At 42.2% G+C, this 24,874-nt stretch overlaps 2 protein-coding genes across 3 annotated transcripts; one reads left to right on the forward strand and one right to left on the reverse strand.

Annotated features, from left to right (window-relative positions):
- Positions 1 to 259: 259 nt before the first annotated feature.
- ugt8 (UDP glycosyltransferase 8) lies at positions 260 to 24,063 on the reverse strand. 2 transcript variants are annotated; one of them, XM_079337056.1, is made up of 6 exons: positions 23,867 to 24,063; positions 13,563 to 14,392; positions 9,835 to 9,977; positions 4,855 to 4,931; positions 3,553 to 3,772; positions 260 to 3,364 (listed from the first exon to the last, which is right to left on the reverse strand). In XM_079337056.1, the coding sequence occupies exons 2-6, from the start codon at positions 14,388 to 14,390 to the stop codon at positions 2,983 to 2,985; spliced, it is 1,650 nt and encodes a 549-aa protein (XP_079193182.1). In that variant the 5' UTR covers positions 14,391 to 14,392; positions 23,867 to 24,063; the 3' UTR covers positions 260 to 2,982. The 2 variants fall into 2 exon arrangements, with proteins under 2 accessions (XP_079193182.1, XP_079193181.1); XM_079337055.1 differs by lacking the exon at positions 23,867 to 24,063 and adding an exon at positions 18,780 to 18,998.
- LOC306819994 (uncharacterized protein) lies at positions 22,353 to 23,568 on the forward strand (the record flags this gene model as incomplete). The annotated part of the gene is made up of 2 exons (XM_079337620.1): positions 22,353 to 22,951; positions 23,003 to 23,568. The coding sequence occupies 2 exons, from the start codon at positions 22,353 to 22,355 to the stop codon at positions 23,364 to 23,366; spliced, it is 963 nt and encodes a 320-aa protein (XP_079193746.1). The 3' UTR covers positions 23,367 to 23,568.
- Positions 24,064 to 24,874: the final 811 nt, after the last annotated feature.

A 24,874-nucleotide genomic window follows, 5' to 3' on the forward strand; every position in this document is an offset into this window, starting at 1 on the left:
TTTTGTGTCTTTATTAAAGATCAGCGTGTAGCTCAGTGGAGAGAGTCGGAAAACAGGGAGATGGAGGATAAAAAATCATGCAGGAAAAGAGCCACAACTTGGATTCAAACCCAGGCCGTCCGCTTGGAGGAGTACAGCCGCATGCCCTAACAACCATGCTACAAGCTACCATAAACTGCTCCTACGCTTTCATTAACTCATCTCTCCTGGAAAAAAAGAAAAAAGAAAAATCGAACTAAATAAAAGATTTGCAATCATCTGTGCAAACAAAATATGTCATTTTTATTCAGCATTAGTATTTTGTTTACATAGTTACAACATGGACACTCGTGACAGAAAAACGGAGGACTTTACGTCATTTTAAAATCAAAGTACAATGAAGTATTTTTAATAGAAAAGCAAGTTAAACGGAGATCATATTTAGGAAGTGGACTCGGGGAAACAGGACAAGAGTACAAAGACAGCCGAAAACACTGGGACGTCAGGAGTGAGACAAAGAGGTGGACAAGTGGAACAAGCAAGTGTGCTGTTATCGACGACAGAATAAAGAACGTCTTCAAGCTGATGAAGGACAACAACAAGAGACGTGACAGACTGAAGATGAAGTTCAGCAACGTACCAAGATGGACACTGAACATTGTTATGGGTTTTGAAATTAATACTGAAATAATAATGGATAAAGTTAGTTACGTCTTCAAAAAAAGAAAAAAAAGTCCTTTCTCACCAGACTCTGTTCATAGCTTGTTTAGCGCCTGCAGGCCCACCCAGCTCTCACAACAGCTGCAGTTGTTTCAGGTGATGATGATGATGATGATTCAAGTAAAACAGTCGTGTGTGTTTTCAGCGGGGCTGGGTCAGGCTGTGCAGGTGTAATGGCAGCTCACAGAGAAAGGGAGATCACGAAACATTAATGATCAGAGAGGATGTGTGAACATACTGGAAGCATTTAGATTGGAGGTTAGGTCCCCAACAACTTTGACAAGTTTTTTTTTTTTTTTTTTTTTTACATTTACTTCATATTTTCCATGTGAATACATCTCAAATAGTAATTCCAATTGAGGCTGCGACTTGAGACTTTATACAGTAGATTTTTTTGTGGAACAAAGGAGGGAAATATCGTATCTGTATGGCGTGTTGGATTAACAAACTGTGCATCATGAAGTGTTTGAGCGATATTTGTGTCCCGTGTTCACAAATACCTCGCATTCTGAGATGTCTATGAGCAAAATATCCTTTTATCCCGACAAACTGTACAAGGAACTCCTCCTGTTATACTGAACTTGGATACATGAATTACAGAAGCTGTGTAGTTAACGTCTGTTGCAGAAACAAATTCCTTCATTCCTTCCTTCTCTAAACGTTTCCTTCATGTGAAATAAGGCGGAGAAACTAAAGAAAAACAATGTGGATTGACAAACAAGACCGAAAAAAAACGAAAAAAAAAAAAAACAACTAGGCAAGGCAACGTCAGTGTTCAGACTGAAAAACCTTCAGACTTCAAAAAACTTTGCATGGGCTCACACTCAGTATGATGACATGACTTCACAGAATAGGCCCAAAAAAGCTAGCTTTCAGTGGGCGAGAAAAAAAAAAAAAGACACAAATCTCATATACACAAACTCAGTCTAAAGCTGTACAGTACACTCTAACAAGCACACATTATCTTTTTGAGCATTCTCCATACACAAATATCAGCGTTACAATGAATCATTCGCACACAGTGTTACTGTGAGAAAACAGGCTCTACATAGACATCAGCCTCAAACGTCTAAACCCATAAGACCTACAGTATGTGAAAAAATAAGTCAATCACAGAGGGATGACGTGAGAAGCCAAGTGCAGCACTAAACATGGCAATCAAGTGATGACTCCGTACTTATTAATAAATAAACAGAAGAGGGACGCAGACTTGAGATGTGGGACTCGTGAAGGGAGTTATCATGAATCAATAATGCTCTGACTCATCCCTGATCACCTGACTGGACGAGTCTGAGCACATGTCTGTTCTCGCTGGGACTATCCACAGTATCTTTGGTAGTTAGCATTATTGTATCTGGAGATAATAACACAATCATCCTTTTCACGCTGATATGCCAAACAGCAGTCAATAGGGCTTTTCTTTACGAGAGCAAACTGTCAGGAAGGAGACAATTGGGCTTTTCACTCTTAAGTGTAGTCACAGGTTGGCACTACCAGGTGCAAAGGGGGGAAAGAAAATTGAGGAATATTGTCAGCACTATTGTGGATTTTTAAAGCAGAGCCACCGTGAATACTGTGGATGATGCCACAGCAGAAAGCAGCATGCAGACTTAAACTGACTGTTTTTCACCAACATAACCAGCGCAATGTTAGCCAAGAGGAGGGAGTGTACATTTACAATCATGCTATCACACTGCAGAAACATGAAATGGATTAATGATAAGATTACGGTTAATAAGGTCCATCATTAAAAGACATTTATACAGTAATAAATAGATTTGTCTACTATTTACAGTTTTTACCAGACTTTTTTTTTCGGCGGTTAAAAACAGTAAAATCCTAAATAATTCAACAGTTTGTGTATCGTGTTTTGTTCCGACGGTGAGGGGTTGGCGCTCAGGATTTCCTGTCTTTGTCATCCTTCCACTGGTGAGGAAGACAGAGAGCATGCAGGAAGGCAAGAGACGCGTGTAGATGTCCTCCACTGTGTCTGTCCTATGCTTCCTCCTTAAGGACTTTCTAATTTGGTATAGTATCACTGTAGCTGCTGCTGTTAGGAGTTTGTTAAATTCGCCTCAGTGCACACACATACATCACACACACACACACACACACACACACAGATTTGAGCACCCATAGCCTTGCTCTGTGATCCTACAGCCTCCCGACGCAGACAAATGAAAAGCTTCCCATCAAAGCTTATATAAAAACCACTAAATCAATCCCAGAGCTGAGTCCTTGGGGCAACTTCTACTTCTTCTTCCCTCTTGGCCGTTACAAACATTAATTTATCTTCTTTTCGTTTTTCAAGGAGCCATTGCGTTTGTGTTTCCCGTTTGCAATGCTCTCGCTATGACAATGTCCATTAGCCACGGTACTCTCATCCCTGACGACGTCAACTCCTCTGCCCTGGTCCTTGACGTTCCCCCGGAACCGTCCCACCAACCATCGCAAGGCAAAGATGGTCAGAGCCAGGGCAGACCCGACGGTGAGAACCACATCCACCAGGAAGTACTGGAAGGGGGACACATCGTACACGGCTGAGCGAAGGTGGTTGGCACCGTGGTGACGGAGGATGTAGCTGATCCAGTAGACGGCTCTGGTCACAGGGTGGCCCGGCTGGTCTTTGTGGATGTTGGAGAGGACACGGGCTTGCTGCCGATACCTAGGCAGGGAGAGACAGAGGTATGAAACAAGGACACATATAGTCAGAGTACGGCCATGTGTGAAAGAAAGATAAAGAGTTGTGCCCCCCATACATGGTCACCAGAGGGCACTGCTAAACAATTACACTAAAACAACAAAGGAGTGCGTGTGACGTTCCCCCATCAAACAGTGTGGAAGAAATCTAACCTGTTGTCTTTGATGACGCTGGTCAGGGCTGTGTACAGGTCTTCTTCGCTCATGTACTTCCAGTGTAGCATGATACCCATGCCTTTGGCTGACACACGAGTCATAGTGTCATAGTGATCACCGAATAAAGGCACACCGACAACCGGCACGCCGTGGTACATGGCCTCGTAGATGCTGTTCAGACCACCGTGACTCAGGAAGGCTTTGGTGTTGGCGTGGCCTGTAAAGCAGGAGGCATGTGTGATGTTAGTGATGTTTTCATCGTCTGTGCTGGTTGTCTAATTTCTTCATGACTTTGCTGAGTACGTGTTTGTTAATGTTTCGCTTTTTTATTGCACTAGAGCTCACAAAAAAAAAAAAAGTTTCATTTTACTGTTGTTAACAATGTAAAAAAAAAAAAAAGACAGCCAAAACTATCATGCCCTGCCCTTCATTGTTCCAGCATTATTTATGTTTCTTTTAAGTTTGACAGTTTTCTGGCGCTGAATACAACAAAACAACTTTAACCTGTTTAAGCTTTAAAACACACATCCTCTCTCAGGATGCAGAACACTGAAGGGCATACTTCAGTTAAAACAATTGAAAAATGCAAATAGTAGGGTGCTGTTACATCTTTAAATAAAGGCCCAAAAATTAAACTGTAAAATGAAAGGATATGGGTCAATTTAACTGCATGTGACAGTACATGAGGTTCACTGCATTTATGACATTTGTGATGAAAAATTGGTCCTTTGTGCCTCAAATAAAAAAATTAAAAAAAGTTCCACACACTGTTCGGCTCCCTGTGAACAACTTTCTTTTAAACAGGGCAACAATTCATACCAAAGGATCTTCTTCATGCTTGAATGTGCTCACACTAGTTTTTTTCTCATTTTCTCATTTCACCCCTCAACATTGAATGCAGATTGAACCATGACAGCAGATAAAGAAGTTCTATTGTCCCTTCAAAATACCAGACATGGCCTTATATTTGAGTATTTGCAGTCTAACAACAAAACGTGCCTTACACCAATGCAGAAGACAATGCAAGCTGTCAAATGAATGGAGCTATACATTCCTCTTCCTACTTGTGTAAATTTGCGCATACCTTCTCATTCTTCATAACATTGAAGTTAATAAGTAGGTAAACAAAACCTAACCACACAAAAGCTCGTATGCAAAGCCGACTGTTTATTTTTAAGGTGTAAACATTTTTGTATTATACATTTCACTTCATATGGTGCAATGCATTCACTCCATATGTCAATATAACTTTTGATCAGAGAAGTTGAAGTAAGTAAACTCTATGTAGTGTTTTCTCACCTAATAAGTCATTCTGAGGCATCCAATCAACAAGCTTTGTGTTGTTGCCAAGGTTACTGGGTGGAACTCCAGAGAATCTAAAAAAAGGGAAACAGGGAAATAAAAAAAATGATGTTTTCGATACAGTTTAGATAGTGTGAGTGGTGTCACTTCAGAGCAGATAATGCTGCCCTGAACATCTAGTAAACAGTCATATTTCACGTTGCTCATTAATCAGTCAGAGCAACTGGTCACACAGGATAATTGACATACTTTTGTAATTTGTCAACACAGAAGGTCTTGGTAGAACAGCTTATGAGAGCGACTTGGTTTTAAAATGGATTAACTTGTTCATTTAGTGTATACAGTGTTTGCTTTGTACACTTTAGTTTCCAAAAGACGGCCCCTTAGGGTGTGCAGTTTATATGTGTATCTGTTTTACTGAAACTGGAACAACCAGTCACCTGGCAGATCTGTTTTGAGCCAAAGTAATACTTTCAACAGATTTTTGAGTGCGATCAGTGTTTGGAACCCAAACATGCACAAAGGCCTGTATGCACTGTATGCACTGTAACAAAGTGAACAAAGTTGTTTAAAGACTAAGTGAATCATCTTTGCATGACGTTTACATATGATGCAGAGAGTCAACAAAGGAGAATTCAATGTACATGGATCTACCCTAAACACAAAGCTGAAAGGCTTCGCCTGTCTGGTCACAGACATTTAGGTTTTTTTCCTCTATGGACGGCTTGAATGTGTACAGTGTTCTGTGTATGTTTGATTGCGTTTTAAGTTGTGTGTGTGTGTGTGTGTGTGTGTGTGTGTGTGTGTGTGTGTGTGTGTGTGTGTGGCGAGGCATTTTTCGACAAATGCTACACACAATGCATATGTATGCTACATTATACAAACCCCATCCGTTCATCTCTGTCTCCTTCCTTTCCAACTCAGACCCTTTCATCTCTCTTTCTCTCTTCAACAAAGCACCAATTCACTGTGCTGCCAATCAAAGTCCACATTCATGCGGCCAATTATCAATGACACGATTCATCTGGCCTTGTCCCTGTCCCTCACGCTGGCCCTCTTCCTTTCTCCATCCTCTTGGTTTGGAGGAGTCACGACAAGCCAGGATACAATCTGACACTTCAAAAGTGTTGGAGCGTGTCGGCAGGTCAGGTAAAACATCACTGTTTAACATCTCTGCAAAGAAAACAGAGAGCTCTACAGCAAAAGAATGTGCTTCATTTTCACTTTTACACCTTCACATTCAAATGTTTCTCACATTATTCTGCAGCCAACCTTGCATGAATAGGTAAATCCAGGACATGATTGTCATGACAACAGTTTTAGTCCACAAGCTATTTGACAACCACGTTAGCCTGAGGACAGGACTCTGCCCAGCATGATCTTCATCCTCCAAAACCTTTCTGATGAAGTGTGTCTGTGGTTTAACTTGGCTCCTGGCGTGCTGCAGCAGGCTTCTAGACCTCGACCTCATCTTTCACAGTAACAGCTTCTGTATTGAGTTCTGTGTAGGACATGGCTATTTTATTTATTTATTTCTACTTACCGTACATTTATTATTTTATTTCATTTATTTAAAATCAATGCGTATCACGATATGTATCGTATCCCGACTGTACGAGGGATTATACTTGATCTAAGCTTGACTCTTCACCCTCTTCGTCTCTGATGGCAGTTCCATGTTCCTGTTTGTATAACAGACTCCCTTCCTACTGTAACTGATTAAACCAAAGTCATATTATGATTACTTCTCTGCCTTTGGGTGATTTCCTTACACTTCCTCTCACACTTATGTGGTTCCTCTGAAATCTGTTCCTCATTGGATAGCATGAACCTGTTACGTAGTCACGTCGCTTCTGTCTCGCTATTGGCCGTTTACATGTACCATGTGGTGTCTAGGGTTTAACCTCTAAACTCTTCAGAAGGCAACTTTAAAAGGCACATTTGCCAGTCTAACAGCATTTAAAGAACATAATGTTAACTCAGCTGTGAAAACGAGAGCTATTACAATTCAACCATGATGCTTAAAATGAAGCTGAAAACTAGACCTAAAACTCACAGATGTGAAAATACTCCAAACTTCCACAAAGGGACTGAAAAGTGACAAAAGCAAAAATGAGTTTATGATCCTGATTTATTTACTGTCATATGTGGCACAGAGGGGACCTGATCAAAGGTTACTTGGCCGTTCTGTCAGGTAAGACATCATGATAAATAGTGTTGTAGTGGGTTTGTAACATTAAAGGTCCCATATTGTGCTCTTTTGGGGTTATCTAATTTATGTGTCTACTAAAGTACGTTCACAATCGCTAATGTTTGGAAAAAAAGTGTCTGTTGTCATTTACTGCCGCTCCATGCAGGCTCTCTCATCTGCCTGTGTATGCAATGCTCTAAAGCCCCCACGGGGGCCTAGTCTGATCTGATTGGTCGGCTCTAATTAGTCAATTCGCTCAGCACGGATGTCACATGGGCATGCAGCACAAGCTTGGTCTTACTACAACGAGCCAATGGGCTTTAATAAGTAAGTAAGTATGTCTTTATTTATATAGCACTTTTAAAACAATTATTTACAGGGTGCTTCACAAATGCAAAAAGTGAAAACAGGAAAAAATACACAAAGAAAAAACGTGCAAAAAAAAAGTAGGCATGAGGACGGGTAACTGATTAGGATGTCTGTACATGTGAGATTTTAGATGCAGTGACGTCCCACTGGCAAATTTCATGGGGGGGGGGGGGGGGGGGGGGGGCTAGCTACTGCTAACATGAGGATGTAGGAGAAGACGTCTTTCTGAGGACTTTGAATTTGTCACGCACAAGACACCTGGAAAACACACTAAAGAGCATATAAAACCAGAAAACACAGAATATGGGACCTTCAAACCTTCTAGACGAACCAACGACCTCTGCACAGACATATCTCTGTTCCACCTAGCTGCACCATATACCTGTAGGAGAGTCCACAGCACTGAGTGTATGTGTGTCATAGGGCAAAGGCTCCTTCAGGCTTGAATAATAATCCAGACTGGATTGGCATTTTCAGGTATTCTATTGCGTTAATATAAACACAACTTGAATAAAGATTAGACAAACTATGAGAGTGAATGGGGACGGTAACTCAAAGACTCTGAACTATTCAGAGAGGAGTGTTAAGCATTAACAGGTGTTTGAATTTCAAAGCGCTGTGAAACTTGAGATTTCTTTGCTCAGGTCATGAACAATGGATTGTTGCTGGGTAAATAATTACGAGAGATAAGATTTTTTTTTTTTTTTTTTTTTGGACACACCTATCTCCATCCCTCATTTGGTCAGCGCAAACTATTTAGATAACTCTTTGAAAGCTTACTCATTATTATTTCAGCCGGAACATGCAAATCTGCATCACATGCAGAGATAACGCTGATGCTTATGTTTATCTTTCACAAGCAGTTACAAAGTCACCGAGCTTTGTGGGTAACAGCCCCGCTACATTCATATACATTTATTTACATGTTTTTGACCCACTCGACCCAACTGTAAACGGTGTTTCCGTCTCTATGAGTTGTGCATTAGTGTTATGGTGTTGTTGTATTTTTCTTTGATTTTGTCGATCTTGTAGAACATGGCTGTTGTGTGATAAACATTTTCTTATACATTGTTTCTGATGTGAACTCAGCTTCATGTGTGCAAACTGTCCGACACGAACGCTCACTAATGTCTTGTACCTCAAATTATATAATCGTATCCTATTTCATTTAATTATTTCATTTGTCTATTTGTCCAGGACCCATGCAGGGATATTGCTTCATATGTCAAATACAAAGTCGATGCCTTGAATACAGGCTCCTAGCCCAGTCGCTGTCCCCGGATTTAAGGATTAAAACAGAATTATTAAATTATAGGCTATGACAGAAACGGTGATGCTATACAATTACAGACAATATGAACTCAATACAAACTTGAGACTAAATAAAATGAACCTGTAAACCGCTGATTCTAAGAAACATTCAATGCTCACACACTTGCTTCACTCTCAGCCACTCTTTTAAAAAAAACCTTGAGCTCTGTCACTTTTGGTTTATTTCAGATGCTGACGTGTTCCACGAGTGAGGTCCTCTGGGTTAGGGGTTAGGGTGAGTAACTGTAGTTCTGTGTTTTGGTGCTCTACACTTTGCCCTTGTTCTGAATTCTGTTTATTTGTCTTACTAACTGACTGATTGTTTCTGGAGCGAGGTTGTTCACATATTTAGAAACTTGACATGAAGTTTACATATTTAGTTTACAAAACTGTCAAAGCTCAGTTTATCGTGTTTCTTTAGAAGGATTTCTGATCCATTATTGTCAGTACCTGCTGTTTATATAATGACCTAGTAGCGTTAGGCTGATATCATAGCGTGTGATCATCTTCAGATCATCAGATCAGAGCATTAAGTCATAAATAAAAACAACATGGATGCTAATGTAGACTAAGTAAAGTATTTTATTGCTCAAAGCTGATCTAGGTTACTTTACATGAACAGCAGGTAACTACACACATACCACATATAATTAATCAGAACATCATGTTCTGATTATGTCAACACAACGTGAATACAGGTCAAAATGCAGCACGGGCCTGTGGGCTGATGTTTGTGAGGGACCCACGTTTTTGTGAACTCATTAGTCATTTTTATGTCAAGTTTTCCAAAGATAAGAAGGGGGAAGCTTTAAGGTCAGAATCTGCTCCTCCATGCTGTGTTATCATCCGGGTGACCTCAGATAAAAGATGTGAAGAGGGAACATGGACTTTGGTCTCAAGACACAGAATGCCAGAGGAACAACATTCTGCCTTTATATTGTAGTGTGTCTTTGTACCGAGGCTGAACAGACCGTTCACCCTATACCTAAAATGTCTAATGCGTAGGGCAAAGCCGAGCGAAGTCATGAAGCACATGAAGTTTACACTGTTGGAAATCTTCTACAGTGACAGATGAGCAGAGTTTGAGTAAAGGAAATCAACTTTACCTCCACACTACGCGCTGGGGCAGCCTGGCGAGGGCTCCGGCCAGTTTGTGAGCGATGTCATGGGAAAGGTACTTGACCCCAGCACCAAACGACACAACCACAAAGCCATGCTCCGCTGTGTCATTCACCCAGGCCTCAAAGTCCTGTGGAAACAGACGAGACGGACAATGAGTGCGAAAAGCAAACTCATTTTAAAAGTGTTGTTTGTGCTGTAGTCTGGTTGTTTGTTTTTCAAGTTATTATTCACGTTTTTAGTCCTTTTTTTTTTTTACCTTAACATGCCTTTCAAAATGTATTCATTTATGTGTATGAAAACTTTCAAATAACCAAAAGTTAAGTAATAATGGGACCACTGTAATGTAATCGCTCAACTCTGTCTTCTGTATGATTACGTGTGTTGAAGATGTGAGCAACTACCAAACGGATCCTGCAAAGAAACGTTCAATATTGTGGTTGCTATCTTTACTGCTTTCTAGCCAGATCTATACGGGTCAAGTTTACCACTAATTCAACAATGTGTTCTTCAAACACATCTGTTCTCTGGGATTAATGGCAGTACATGGGTGTTAAACCTTACTGAAAACAAGAAATGATCTGATGTTGGGGGTCTAGGATTCTGTTTTGGTTGCCATGGTTTTTTAACAGACATCGACATTGTTTGATTCTGACTAGTGTTGTATCAAAGTTCAAAGTTCTGACAGTCCTGGTTCAGTTGTTCTTGTTTTACAAAAGTGTCCAATAATGCATGAAGCTGTTAAACACAAAGTAATGACTCAGAAGTGAGAGTAAGGATTAAATGAGCCTGCTGTTTGTAATCTTATAACCACAAGGGCATTTTACGTCATCATTTCATACTAACTAAATAGTATCATGGTTGTTCACTTTTTGTAAAAGGATCCGTATCTTTTTTCCAGAAGGACAGATCCCTGTGCTCTATCTCATAGACTTACATCCTGTTCATGACCCAATCACAATCTCCACACTCAAATATTTGAAGGCATGTTCTTGATAAGTGTGTGAGTGCTTATCTGCGGACATTCCCATGGGACTCCACACAGAAAAATAATGCTTGTATAATGGTGTAGTATGCAGTAGATTTTGAAACGTGACAAGTAAACCACCAATATGTTGAGGGGAAGAACTCCCAGAGACTGTAAGTGGCAACATGTAGGCAAATTATTCACTGACGGTGGCACTTTAATTTCATTTAAAGAAGCAATCTGTAACTCTGACACGTAAAGTTTAAAATGGATAATGCAGTCCACACTCATTGGACCCACCTCAATGCACACGCCGGTTGTCATGTAATGGATGGGGAAGCTTCAGTGTTTGGCCAGCGCTACATGAGTCTTGAAACCTTTCTGCATTCTTCCAAACTCTCCATTTTTCAAAAGAACTTTCAATATTTATCCTAAATATTGGAGCTTATTAAATAAGTGCTTGAGGCTTTATAGGTCGGTAGACTGCTCTCATATCTGGCAAACCCAGGGGCGTTCAAAACAGCAGTGTGGGGGTGCCATAAAACTGCCTACTTTCTCTTGTCCAAACAAAAAAAAATAATAATAATAATAAAAAAGAAAACAGACCGGGATCGAAACGTCTCTGACAACAATGTGTGTTGTTGTCAGAGAAGCTAGCACTTCAACAGAGCCGGTTTCCTTAATGTCTTGTGATAAAGTACAAGGAAATTTTATGATTTAATTGTAACTTATTTACATTGTTTTGTGTTATCAGGTAAATTTGACAAAGGATTGACATCAGTGGCTTCTCTGAATTTTAAAATTCAAGATTTTAATTCAAGATTTTTATTTGTCACATAAATAAAAATCTTGAAAAATGTGTTTGTTAAAATTTGTTTCTGTATATTAACACTGCAGCGTAAGACCCAATAGAGTTCGTCTGTTTCTGTTTAATGTCACACCAAATAACATGTGATGTCATGATAGTTTTCCCTATCTTGACAAGCCCTAACTGACTCATGCTCTGCTCACCTGATGTCACTAAAGTCTGCGAGTGCACGGTACTCTGGCTTTAAGGGGATGGGGGGGCGGGGATCAGAACTTTGACTCAAGATGTTCTGTGACTCGCTGGTTTTCTAAAACTTTATATTTCAGTTAATTGGGAATCAAAATTGTATCTCTTTTGAGTCACTGCTTTACAGCTTTAAACATAGGGCTGGCGAGTGGCACCTTTTTTTTGAAGAGATCGCCCACCATCTTACTCTCGACAAAACAGTGGTATTGTACAAAACCACATCTGTATGGATGATCTTTATAAACTAATAACTTAACTTGAAAAAAAACAAAGGCTAGGCTGCTAAGGGAATGGTGAGGTGATAGATAAACTTTATTGTATGGGTGGGGAAACTTGGCTTGCTGGATTCTCAGCCCAACTGATTAAGAAAAATTAGCAACACCATCAAATTACACAAACCTCACCACAGGAGCCAGCAATCACATGTAACAAATGTTCTTCTGCATGCCAGCACGAAGCTCCAGTCTAAAACTGGTAACAGCAAAGCCATCATTACTTTGGTGTCACAGGCCTGACAGACAGTGTCTATTTTAAAGATAGGAGAACTGTTTTGAATAATTGGGGTCGTTGCACAGCCACACCATAACACTCAGAGATAAAACATATGAACTGACGGTTGCTAAAGATGGATCAGGACGCAGCCATGTTGGAGGGGAAGAAGTGGAGGATGGGTAGAGGGAGGGAGGCAAACGGTCCAGCTGTGGTCGGACCTGGCACGGAGCAACCTCAGGGGCACACTGGGCCCTACTGTCCCCACAACGCAGCCTCAGTGACCCCATAAAAGAGTCTCAGTGTCCCCAGAGCACTGCCTGGAACAATGGTCTCCTTCTCCCACCACACTTCCATTATGACTCCCTCCACAAAACATGGCACAATGCTCGCTATTGGCTGGGATGGCATTCCAAAAAACCCCCACAGTAGATACCGACGGTCCTCGCTCGCGGCATCCGAACGTTAGCTGGACTAAGCACCCGTCATCAACCGCCTCTGCTCTCCCGGACTCCAATCCCTCTCTGCTTAAAAATCGACCACATCTATGCAACCCAAACCCATCCTCATCCAAGCATTGTCTAGGAAGTAAGCTAGTAGGATATACAAGAAATGGGAAAGAGTACAAGCACGGTTACATCCCAAAACAAATACTAAATTGTAAAGAGAGGTAAGGTAAGGATTTGAATATCCCCATTGTGACGTGCCAACCCTCGTACACTAAATAGAAGCCTGGTAATTCAAGGCAGTTGGATACAGGCCACACACTTGATAAACAACAACAACAACAACACAGCCCTTATCTTATGTAAAGCACTTTTTTTGCATATGGACCAAGAAACAAAGAGCATTTCTTTTTGTGTATGAACTGACCAAACACAACAATTAAGACTCCATAGTTGTGCTGGATAGTATGATGATAAATTGTATAAGACAAAATACGATTAGATGACCTGAATTTGTCACAAACAGATTTTCACACATGGTTATACTGTTGTTAATAATAAAAAAAAAATAATAAAAAAAAATAATGTGTGCGTAAAGCCATGGGCTGCATATTTCATAGAATAATAAGGATGACAGAGAGTGTTTTAATGAAGTATGAATGAATGTGAGGACATGCCTTAAAGTGATCCCTCCAAGACAATCTCGTCATTGGCTTGTATGCTGTCTTTGTGTTTGGATTTGCTTGTGTGTGTACTGACCTGTGGCAGTGGGTTGGGCGGCTGGGTAAGGATGCCTCCTATGTACACCACATGAGGCAGGGTGGGCCTGGGGAACTCCAAAGCCATGTCAGTGCACAGCATCCAAAGCCTGCTGCCCTGCACGAGGTCAGCCATGGCCACCTGAGGCTTCACGCCGTACTTCTTCATAATCCTGTCATACTTGGGTAAAGCTATATAATGGACTCCAAAGCGTTGCACCAGGTAAACGGCTGTGTTGCTGATCCTCTGGAGCAGAGTCATGCGGTCTGTCAGCAATGAGTTGAATTCAGGAACATATGAAAGTGGAGCCGGGGCACCTGCCTCAGCAGGATACCATAGGCCTGTGCTGAACACCGCATACTGTACACCCAGGATATGAGCAATCACAAAACCGCACATCTCATTCGGGTCCACCAGCAGCAGGTCAAACTTGGCTTCCTTCAGGCGAGTCATTACCTCGGTGTTACCGACCACAGCATCACAGTTCTGAGAGTAATGGTCAAGAATGTCAAACAGTTCTAGAAATGTGAGGCGGCCTGAGAAGATGTTAGACACTTTAGACTGGAGGAAATTGTCAGCTGTGGTGCTGTTAAAGATCCCAGGGTAGCGCTGAAAATGATAGTGAGAAGAAGGGGGAACCTCCCGGCCCTCGGATATTAGAAAATGGGTTTCGTGGCCCTCCTGATGCAGGGCTGTGGCCAGCGTTTTAAAGATGTAGAGGTGGGATTCAAACATGATGGGCGGGACCACAATCACTTTAGCTGCCCATGATGCACTGGGGCTCCAGGTGAGGAGGAGGAGGAGGAGTAGTGATGAGGGTAGTAGCATGGCTGTAATGATAGAGAAAAGAACCATGTAATTGCCTGACAAGAACATTTATCAGACAAAAAGTATGTTTGTAGTGTCATCATACAATTATACCTACCCTTTAAAAACAATAAAAACACATTTTTAAATAATAAACATTCTTACATTGCAATCAATATTTCAGGCTTAGAAATGATTATAAACTCCACCTCGTCCCAGTTCTGTCAAAGAGACAGAGAATAATAACACGAGAACAAAACCTCTCAGCATCGCCACGGTTACATGTTTTAATCCTCCATTATTTAGCTTCCCTAATCAACTTTCTCTCTCCACATTTCGATTTCAGCCCTTCATCCCTCCACACTCACAATGCACAGCCATCACTGACATGGTGTGGGTAGCACCAACGTCATTCTAAACCTCCGGCCGCTCAATGCACAATGAGCCTTTATCATGCCACCACGTCGTAGCCTGTGTCCTATATGCCTACACTCTCTGTGTCCCTCTCGCTCCGATTAATCATCTACACTGGAAACCACTTTACGGAGGGCGATCAATTATCCATCTTTTCAATCTGCAATGACTAACACATTCTCTCCGCTCAAACCTGTTTGGACTTTAGATGTTCTTTTTTTCCCCACAATCTAAAATCCTTGCAATCAGAGTAGGCTGCAAAGTATTTGTAGGTTTGGCTTTGAATAAGCTACGAATCACAAGGCTTCAAACAGGTGATCTTCACATGGTTGTATACTGTCGTGCATCAGCCACCTGTTAATCCTCAATATGAAGTTTCTTTTAAGACAGCTGGGGCCTGGGAGGAAGCGTACTCAAGGTGGTGGCCATTTTGTAGAGCGATGTCCTGATGATAGAGTTACAAACACTTCTCAGGCCAGACTGTCGGTGGTAACTATAGAAACCAGCGTCTGTCTACTGAGGACTGCGATGCGTCATGACTTAAATTACTGACAATGGAGTTTGGTTACTCAGCTCTCAGGGGGAGCTGAGGAAATTATCGAGATTAAAAAATGAAGGACTACGCACAAGCAGGCTGATCTGAGGACAACATAGAAGTGGAAAAAGCAGAACAAAAGAAAAACTATTCAAACGGATGATTCATATTTTTTTTAAAGAGTTGGGAGAATTGTTTGAATTATCAGTACTGTGATCTGAGAAAACCATTTGACAGCTACATAAACTCTGGTGAATAACTGAATCAGCTAACTAGCATGTATGACAGGAATCTTTTTTTTTTTTTTTCCAAACCCACCGTCGCTGCAATGAGGACGATTGCCTCGGGACATGGGGAGCGAGACATGATCACTAGGCTATCCAGCAACCCCAACGCTCCACCTTTAACACCATTTGGCATATTTTGGCCACTCTTCCTTTGATCTATGTTTCGATCTGCAGCAATAGATAAACATAGACACGAGCACTTCTTGTATTGATCCCTCGTTTGCAGTTATCAAACGTGTGGAAAGGATAAGATATAACTTTATTGATCCCCAATGAAGAAATTCAGGCGTTACAGCAGGTTATATGATGAAGAAACAATGGGTATTCTACTGACAAGTATCCGTGCATGAACGAGCATCACTACTCGACACTGTGGAGAGTGATGATGTTTGTTGTAATCCATCTGACACTGTGCTGGTTGGAAAAGAACGGCCAGTTTGTAGTTTCATCAATGCAAATCTGCAACAAAAGTTGCCAATACACGTCTGTAGCGCAGTGGCAGGCACATGCGTCAACGCACATGGAGGCATGGTGGCCATGCATGGAGGCCTCACGCTGGCAGCCCGGGTTCGACTCCGGCTTGAGGCCCTTTCCCGCATGTCAATCCCCTCTCTTTCTCTCTCTCTCTCCCGATTTCCGTCACTATCGACTCTCTCTCAAATAATGTCAGAAAAGCCCGAAAAAAAAAACGTTTTTTAAAAAAAGTTGCCAATACCAACGGTGACTTGATATGCTAAAATCAGCCAATTAATCAGTCGGGCTCGAATAAGCACACATGATTTGTTGATTTATCTCACTTTGTATCCTGACTGCAATGACTGAACAACGTTAGGGCACATTCATATTGTTTCTCTCATATTGTTTTATCCTGTAGCACTTTGAGATTGAAAAAATGTAAAGTGCTTTAAAAATAAAATTCATTATTATTATTATTATTGTTGTTGTTGTTGTTGTTATTATTATTACTTACTTACAAGTCACCTTTAGTTCATCTTTCACATGGACTTTACATTTTTATGGCACAGATTTAAACAACAGCATCTAATGTTTCAAATGCATTATTTATCTATTTAATGCAGAAAAACTTTTTTTTTAATGTTCTCATACATAAATGTTACATATTGGCATTTATTGGTTGATTCAGGTAAGTGAAGCACACCTTGTGAATAATACTCATCACTAACTCAGTCTCTGATGAACTGGCCTGTATTGCAGCTGTGGATTGTGTGTAAAGGGTTACAGCCTCCACAGGAAGGATGCTCATCCATTAACAGTAATGCAAGCTGGTTATTATATAGTAATTATCCTTCTTTAATACTGTAATCTAGACTGACATAATCTACATTTAGCACAGCAGGAGGGGCAGCCCTGCTGCATGCACAGTGGGGGTTCATTATCTCAACGCTTCGTGCAGGGAGGGCAAATTCTTCTCCCAACAGCTGATACTGAGTCACATACTAGTCAGATCAAAACCGTTGAGTCTGTCTCATGTGTGAGTGTGACTAACTTATCTTGGGTTTGTTTGCTGCAAACGGAAGCAAAATGAGGTCCCTGGAAGGGCAAGAACGGCTGGGTGTCACGTCACTGCGGCTTTAAGCATTAAAATGAAAGCATTAACAGGATAAAAGATACAAGGACCAAATGGGCTGAAACATTCTGCAGCATACGACTAAAACTGTCCAGAGAATACGGCCAAAGCCTTCACAAAAAAAGGTGGCATTCGTTTGTATAAATACACATTAAATAGGGTTTGAAAATGGCCTCCTTCGTCATCCTTCAGCATGAGGAAAGAAACCCCCTCTGTATGAACTCTGTTCGCTTTGTCACTTCCGTATGCACCAGAAACCATCAAACTATCATCGCCCCTTTCTCCATGTCATCTGATGACTTTAAAGGCTATTTCTTCTTCCCTCCATTTCATTGAACTAACTGCGCCTCACTGCGCCACAATGATCAACGCATGACAACAGGTGAGACGACCTCCATCCTCCCAACAGTAAAGAGTTTTTGCATCATGTAAACAAATAAAACACTGCAGCGACACAACCCAGCAAGGTATCGAGTAACTATCAACGATACTTGCTTAACACAACGCACTGAAAATGAGAAGGCAATGTGCAAAGCAAAGTTGTGCAGTAGAAAAGTAAAACTATGTAAATGAAGGATCTGAAAGTTGCAGTAGGCGATACCTTGCCCACAGTTATAACTCAGGATGACGTTTATTATATTGACAACCTTAACACAGAGACCATTTTTGAGAGATGGCAGCCGATCTGAGTCCAGGTGGTTTATACGTTTACTGTTATAACAAGGCTTTAGGTAAAGGCACACCTCATGGCACACACAGCACTGTCTGATTGCTCAACCAACATCACAAAGGGTCTCCAGAGGAACTATTAATCCCAGTCAAGCCACCACAGTGTAATGACAATGAAGGAAGACACTAGCATCTTAAACACAAGGTGACAGTTTTGCATTTCTGCTACAGGATTTCGGCGATAAAACAAATGAATTCAAGTGCTTTTAAGAGTTTGAGATCAAATGTTCCCCTCCTAAAAGCTGCAAACTGTGGTGTCATAAATTATCATGTGAACAATTAGGTCGCAGGCGTGATATGCCCTCTTTTCAACTGGCAGTGTTCCATGGTTCAGCTTATCTCACTTTAACTATCACAGTGCATGAAATGGGTTGTAAAAAAACCCTGCATTGTGTAACGTCATAAAGTAGCTATTTCTTTATCAGATTAAACAGAGAAAAACAAAAGGTTTGAAAAAGCTCCAAACAAAAAGCTTTGAGAATACAATGACTATCTTGAAATAAGATACAAAACTGACAGTATAAGTAGGACACATTTATATGAGAATCAACCCACGTCTAGGTTGAGTAGCCTTATCATGTTCACTTTTTTCTTTGAAGAGAATTCTCTAAGGACCTGAACGCAGCACAGCAACCTGCTACACAGGTGCATCTCAAGAGGTTTCATGTGACTCTGAGCTTTCAGTAAAAACAACCATATGAATGGACAGGTTCCCTAACAACACTTTCAACGACAATACCTCACACTTAACTGTTATAAGCGTGGGGGGGGAAAAACAGTAAACGAGAAGTTTTGTAAACTAAGTTTACTTTACACCTGTTACTAAACGCGCATTATCTAACCTGCTTTGGCCTTACCTTGTTACTTGAATGTTACCCAAGAAAAGGGGAGGATAAAAAAAAAACTGTAGTAGTCCAAATCTTCTTGAAAGGGATTAGAAGTGTCGGTAAGATAAAACACAAAAAATAAAAGTGTTGAGGGCTAAAGTAAAATGAGTCCCCGGGTATCGAAGGAGTGCAGGGGGGGAACATTAAACTCGTAGTCCCTCTCCAAGGGGCGGTGAAAGGCGGGACTAGCGCTGTTTATTAAAGCGGAGAACGGAGGGAGGAAAATAACCGAGAGCGTGGTTGGTTGAGAGAGCAAAATAAGGGTGGAGGGTAGAGTCATGCAGGTGCCCTGCGACAGGTGACTCAGCCAGGTGTTGATAGGCCCTATTGCATTAGCATATGGTTAGTCCGGATTTATAGGCCACCCTTTTTCAAATGTAACATTTCTGTGTCCATAGTTAACATTGTTAGAGGCCGAAATGTTACAACGTAACAACGAACAACGAAGTATTATTTAACAAAATGTAACAAAACCCAAAGTGTGATAACTGTTGGATCTCGTTTTAACATTTCTGGTAGTTGTTACATTTCTCTAACAAGCCTAATTAATAAAATGAAATGAGATAATGATAAAAGGGCTAAACAGTTCTATAACGCACCAAAGAATTAATTGTATCATATACTATGCGTTATTTTTTAGCGAGTTTATTCATTTAAATTCTGAATATATCCGAGGTTCGTACAATGCAAGGTGGGCTTTTTAAATGTAGATATTCGGTAAAGAATAGGAAAACAAAACCACACAACTTAAAAAAAAAACAAAAACAAAAAAACAACTTACTTTCATTTAATGGATTTTCTTAAGTCCAAGAGTTAATGTTAATCCTGGATTATTCCAAGTAAACAATTGGAAGTGTAAGCAAATCTTGAAATGTTATTTAAGAAAATGTTTATATCCTTTTACCAAAGAGGTGTGTTTATTATTTATTATTACACTATATACCTGCCCCACACTTTGTTTTCACTTATGTGTGCTGTGTGTTGTACTTTCAACATTGACAGATTTCCTACTATAAACCAAACTGGTTCATAACTGTAAAGATTGTTGTGTCACGTAGAGCAATGACAAAAGACCGTTTCAGGAAAAGCTGTCATGCTGTTGTCGTTTACCTGCAGGGGAGGGTGGGAAATAGGCTCTTTGTGTAATCTTCCTTTCAAACAGTCAGTAGAGAACAGATGTTGATCAAGCAGAAAAGAGGTGGGGGGAAAACTATTTAGGGGCTGAGTTCAGAGTACCGTAAATTCCGGACTATAAGCCGCTACTTTTTTCTCACACTTCGAGCACTGCGGCTTCTACTCCGGTGCGGCTAATGCATGGATTTTTTATGGGGGACAATGAGCTTCTGCCGCAAAAACATTTGACTTCGTCACGTCGGATCTTAATATCAGTCATTTTGCGCTTCATGCACGCACCCTCATCATGGCAAACACACAGAGAAATGCATATGATGTAGCTTTCAAGTTAAAGGCGATCGACCTGGCTGTCAAAGAAGCTAACAGAGCTGCTGCACGTTAAGATGACACTGACAGCGACAACAGAGACTGAGGAAGTGAGTAATGAAGTCATTCTGAGGCAGTGAATGGATGGACTTTTTCTTGTGAAATATATTACGGTCATCTTTTTCATCAGCCGTGTTACAGACACCGTCGGCTAGGCTTCGTATTGTAACGGTTCATGTTGTAAAGTCAGTAGTTGATAATGTATTCATAATTCCGATTATGTGGAGAGTCAGTGAATGCACCAGCGAGAACGTGTTGAGTGGCTGTATGAGAGAACGCTGGGGGAGTTGGATTGTTACGGCAAGTTATGTGTGTTGCTCTCTGCTGTAAACGGCGTGGTCACGGCCGACAGTGATCGGGTTATTAAAAGTTATTATTTGAACGCTCTCGTCGTCCTTTAACGTCCGTACGGACGCTACAGTATTTGCGGATGTTACCGGTAGCCTACGTCTGTGTAAATAGCTCTTGTTATAACGTGGACACCTGCGGCTTATAATCAAGTGCGGCTTATATATGTACAAATACATTTATTTACTTATTTTTAGCCGGTGCGGCTTATATCCAGGTGCGCTCAATAGTACGGAATTTACTATTTAAACATTTTACTATATAAACAGACCAGTCTCTTTGTGCCTGTCACACAAAGAGACTGGTCTGTTTACATGGTAAACACACACATGCATGCACACACACACACACACACAGATAGACTGGAGGAAATGCAAAGTAAGTTTGGAGAGAGTAAGGGGTTTGAGAGTAGAGCCATTATGTTATTAAAAACAATTGGATGTTTCTTCTCTTACAGGGAACCATTTGTGTATGCATCTACAAACCCACACTGTTCAATTCTTCCAATACATTCACAGCCCTCTGCTTCCCATTTCCTCTGCAATGCCCTGACTCATCACAGCAATCAACCGGCTGCTCGCCTGAACTGTCTGCCATGTCTGGTCGGCCACCTGGCCGCCCACCTGAACTCTCTCCCGTTCCTGATCGGCCTCCGGGCCGACCACCTGAACTCTCTCCCGTTCCTGATCGGCCTCCGGGTCGCCCACCTGAACTGATTAAGGCCTGTATGCCTGAAGGTCCGGAGTCCCTCCTCCGGACCCCCTCCACCCACCCTGGGATGGTTTTTGGGACATCTGGGAGCTGTCCCTTAAGAGGGGGGTACTGTCATGGTATGGTTTTGTTTCTGGTTCTTCTAGTTTCATTTAGTCCTTAGTGTGTTTCCCTGTGTCCTTGTGTTCTTCGATGTTGTCTGTAGGCTTGTTTTCCTATTACTTGTGTTTTCAGTTTCTTAGTTTGGTCTTGTGTTTTAAGTCTAGTCATTAGTGTTTCCTGTTTTATTTTGTATATCTGGTTTTGGTTGTGGTGTCAGGTTGTACTTTGTACTTGTCCTCAGTGTTCTGGTCTTGTGTTCTTTGTTCCTTGTGTTTCCCGCCTTAGTGATTACCCTGATGTTCCTCACCTGTCTCGTTAGTCTCACCTGTGTCTGATTACCCCATGTCTATTTAGTCTCTGTGTCTGCCTCAGTTTCTTGTCGGTTCATTGTATTGTATTGTCATGTTTTGTCAATGTCTCGTGGTCTGTCGTCCTGGAATGTGTTTCTCATCGTGGTTTTGGATTTTGGATGTTCTTCGTTTTTGGATTTAGTTTTCTCCTTGTAAGTTTTTGTTTATCTTTTGTTAATAAATTTTGTCATTCTGCACTTGGGTCCTCCCCCCTGTTTCCTGCCTGCTAATCGTGACAGAATGAACCGACCATACATGGACCCAGCAGAAGATTTTTGTTTGAATAACCCTTCTCCCTGGGAGGGGACAAGGCTTGCTTTTTTCCCTGGTACAAGAGGTAGGAGGAGACAAGGCCGGGCAACACGGTGTCCGGACTCCATATCCTCTGATGCTCTGGTGGACTTTTTAATGGACTTATACTTGGAGCCAGAAGGCTCCACAAAGCCTCGGCTCAGGCTTCAGTCCAGGTCCAGGCCTCGGCCTAGTCCTCAACCCAGACCACCACTCAGGCCTCAGTCCAGGCTTTAGCCTCATGGTGCCTCAGAGCCTCTGCTTCCTGTTCCTGTTCCGGCAGAGCCCCATCTGCTTCCTGTTCCTGTTCCGGCAGAGCCCCGTCTGCTTCCTGTCCCTGTTCCAGCAGAGCGCTGTCCATTTCCAGTCCCTGTTCCGGCAGAGCGCCGTCTGCTTCCTGTCCCTGTTCCGGCTGAGCGCCGTCTGCTTCCTGTACCCGTTCCGGCTGAGCGCCGTCTGCTTCCTGTACCCGTTCCGGCAGAGCGCCGTCTGTTTCCTGTCCCTGTTCCAGCAGAGCGCCGTCTGTTTCCTGTACCCGTTCCGGCAGAGCGCCGTCTGCTTCCTGTACCCGTTCCGGCAGAGCGCCGTCTGCTACCTGTCCCTGTTCCAGCAGAGCGCCGACTGCCCCCTGTCCCTGTTCCAGCAGAGCGCCGACTGCCCCCTGTCCCCGTTCCAGCAGAGTGCTGTCTGCCTCCTGTCCCCGTTCCGGCAGAGCGCCGTCTGCTACCTGTCCCTGTTCTGGCAGAGCACCGTCTGCTTCCTGTCCCTGTTCTGGCAGAGCGCCGTCTGCTACCTGTCCCTGTTCCGGCAAAGTGCTGTCTGCTTCCTGTTCCTGATCCCGTTGAGCACCCTGTGCTTCCTGATCCTGTTCCTGTTTCTGATCCCGTTGAGCATCCTGTGCTTCCTGATCCTGGACCTGCAGAGCGCCATCTGTGTCCAGTTCCTGTTCCTGATCCCGCAGAGCACTCTGTGCTTCCTGATCCTGGATCTGCAGAGCACCGCCTGTGTCCAGTCGACGTCTCTTCGCTGGACAGGCCGATGCCCGACGGCGTCTCTTCGCTGTACCGGCCGACACCTGAGCTTCCCTCGGCGGTCTGGCCAACATCCGACGACATCTCCTCTGCGGTCCGGCCGACGCCTGAGCTTCCCTCGGCAATCCGGCCAATGTCCAACGACGTTTCCTCGGCAGTCCAGTCGACATCTGACGTCTCCTCCTCGGCAGTCCAGCCGACACCAGACGTTCCTTCGTCTGTGATCGGGCTGGCTCCTGGGCCCTTGGAGGAGGTTCTGCCCTTCACTGGCCGGTCAACCGGCTGCTCGCCTGAACTGTCTGCGATGTCTGGTCGGCCACCTGGCCGCCCACCTGAACTCTCTCCCGTTCCTGATCGGCCTCCGGGCCGACCACCTGAACTCTCTCCCGTGCCTGATCGGCCTCCGGGTCGCCCACCTGAACTGATTAAGGCCTGTATGCCTGAAGGTCCGGAGTTTCTCATCGTGGTTTTGGATTTTGGATGTTCTTCGTTTTTGGATTTAGTTTTCTCCTCGTAAGTTTTTGTTTATCTTTTGTTAATAAATTTTGTCATTCTGCACTTGGGTCCTCCCCCCTGTTTCCTGCCTGCTAATCGTGACACAATACCTCACACTTAACTGTTATAAGCGTGGAGGGGAAAAAAACAGTAAACGAGAAGTTTTGTAAACTAAGTTTACTTTACACCTGTTACTAAACGCGCATTATCTAACCTGCTTTGGCCTTACCTTGTTACTTGAATGTTACCCAAGAAAAGGGGAGGATAAAAAAAAACTGTAGTAGTCCAAATCTTCTTGAAAGGGATTAGAAGTGTCGGTAAGATAAAACACAAAAAATAAAAGTGTTGAGGGCTAAAGTAAAATGAGTCCCCGGGTATCGAAGGAGTGCAGGAGGGGAACATTAAACTCGTAGTCCCTCTCCAAGGGGCGGTGAAAGGCGGGACTAGCGCTGTTTATTAAAGCGGAGAACGGAGGGAGGAAAATAACCGAGAGCGTGGTTGGTTGAGAGAGCAAAATAAGGGTGGAGGGTAGAGTCATGCAGGTGCCCTGCGACAGGTGACTCAGCCAGGTGTTGATAGGCCCTATTGCATTAGCATATGGTTAGTCCGGATTTATAGGCCACCCTTTTTCAAATGTAACATTTCTGTGTCCATAGTTAACATTGTTAGAGGCCGAAATGTTACAACGTAACAACGAACAACGAAGTATTATTTAACAAAATGTAACAAAACCCAAAGTGTGATAACTGTTGGATCTCGTTTTAACATTTCTGGTAGTTGTTACATTTCTCTAACAAGCCTAATTAATAAAATGAAATGAGATAATGATAAAAGGGCTAAACAGTTCTATAACGCACCAAAGAATTAATTGTATCATATACTATGCGTTATTTTTTAGCGAGTTTATTCATTTAATTTCTGAATATATCCGAGGTTCGTACAATGCAGGGTGGGCTTTTTAAATGTAGATATTCGGTAAAGAATAGGAAAACAAAACCACACAACTTAAAAAACAACTTACTTTCATTTAATGGATTTTCTTAAAAAAAGAGGTGTGTTTATTATTTATTATTACACTATATACCTGCCCCACACTTTGTTTTCACTTATGTGTGCTGTGTGTTGTACTTTCAACATTGACAGATTTCCTACTATAAACCAAACTGGTTCATAACTGTAAAGATTGTTGTGTCACGTAGAGCAATGACAAAAGACCGTTTCAGGAAAAGCTGTCATG

Source organism: Symphodus melops (assembly GCF_947650265.1).
Source record: "Symphodus melops genome assembly, chromosome: 2".
NCBI classification, from domain to species: domain Eukaryota; kingdom Metazoa; phylum Chordata; class Actinopteri; order Labriformes; family Labridae; genus Symphodus; species Symphodus melops.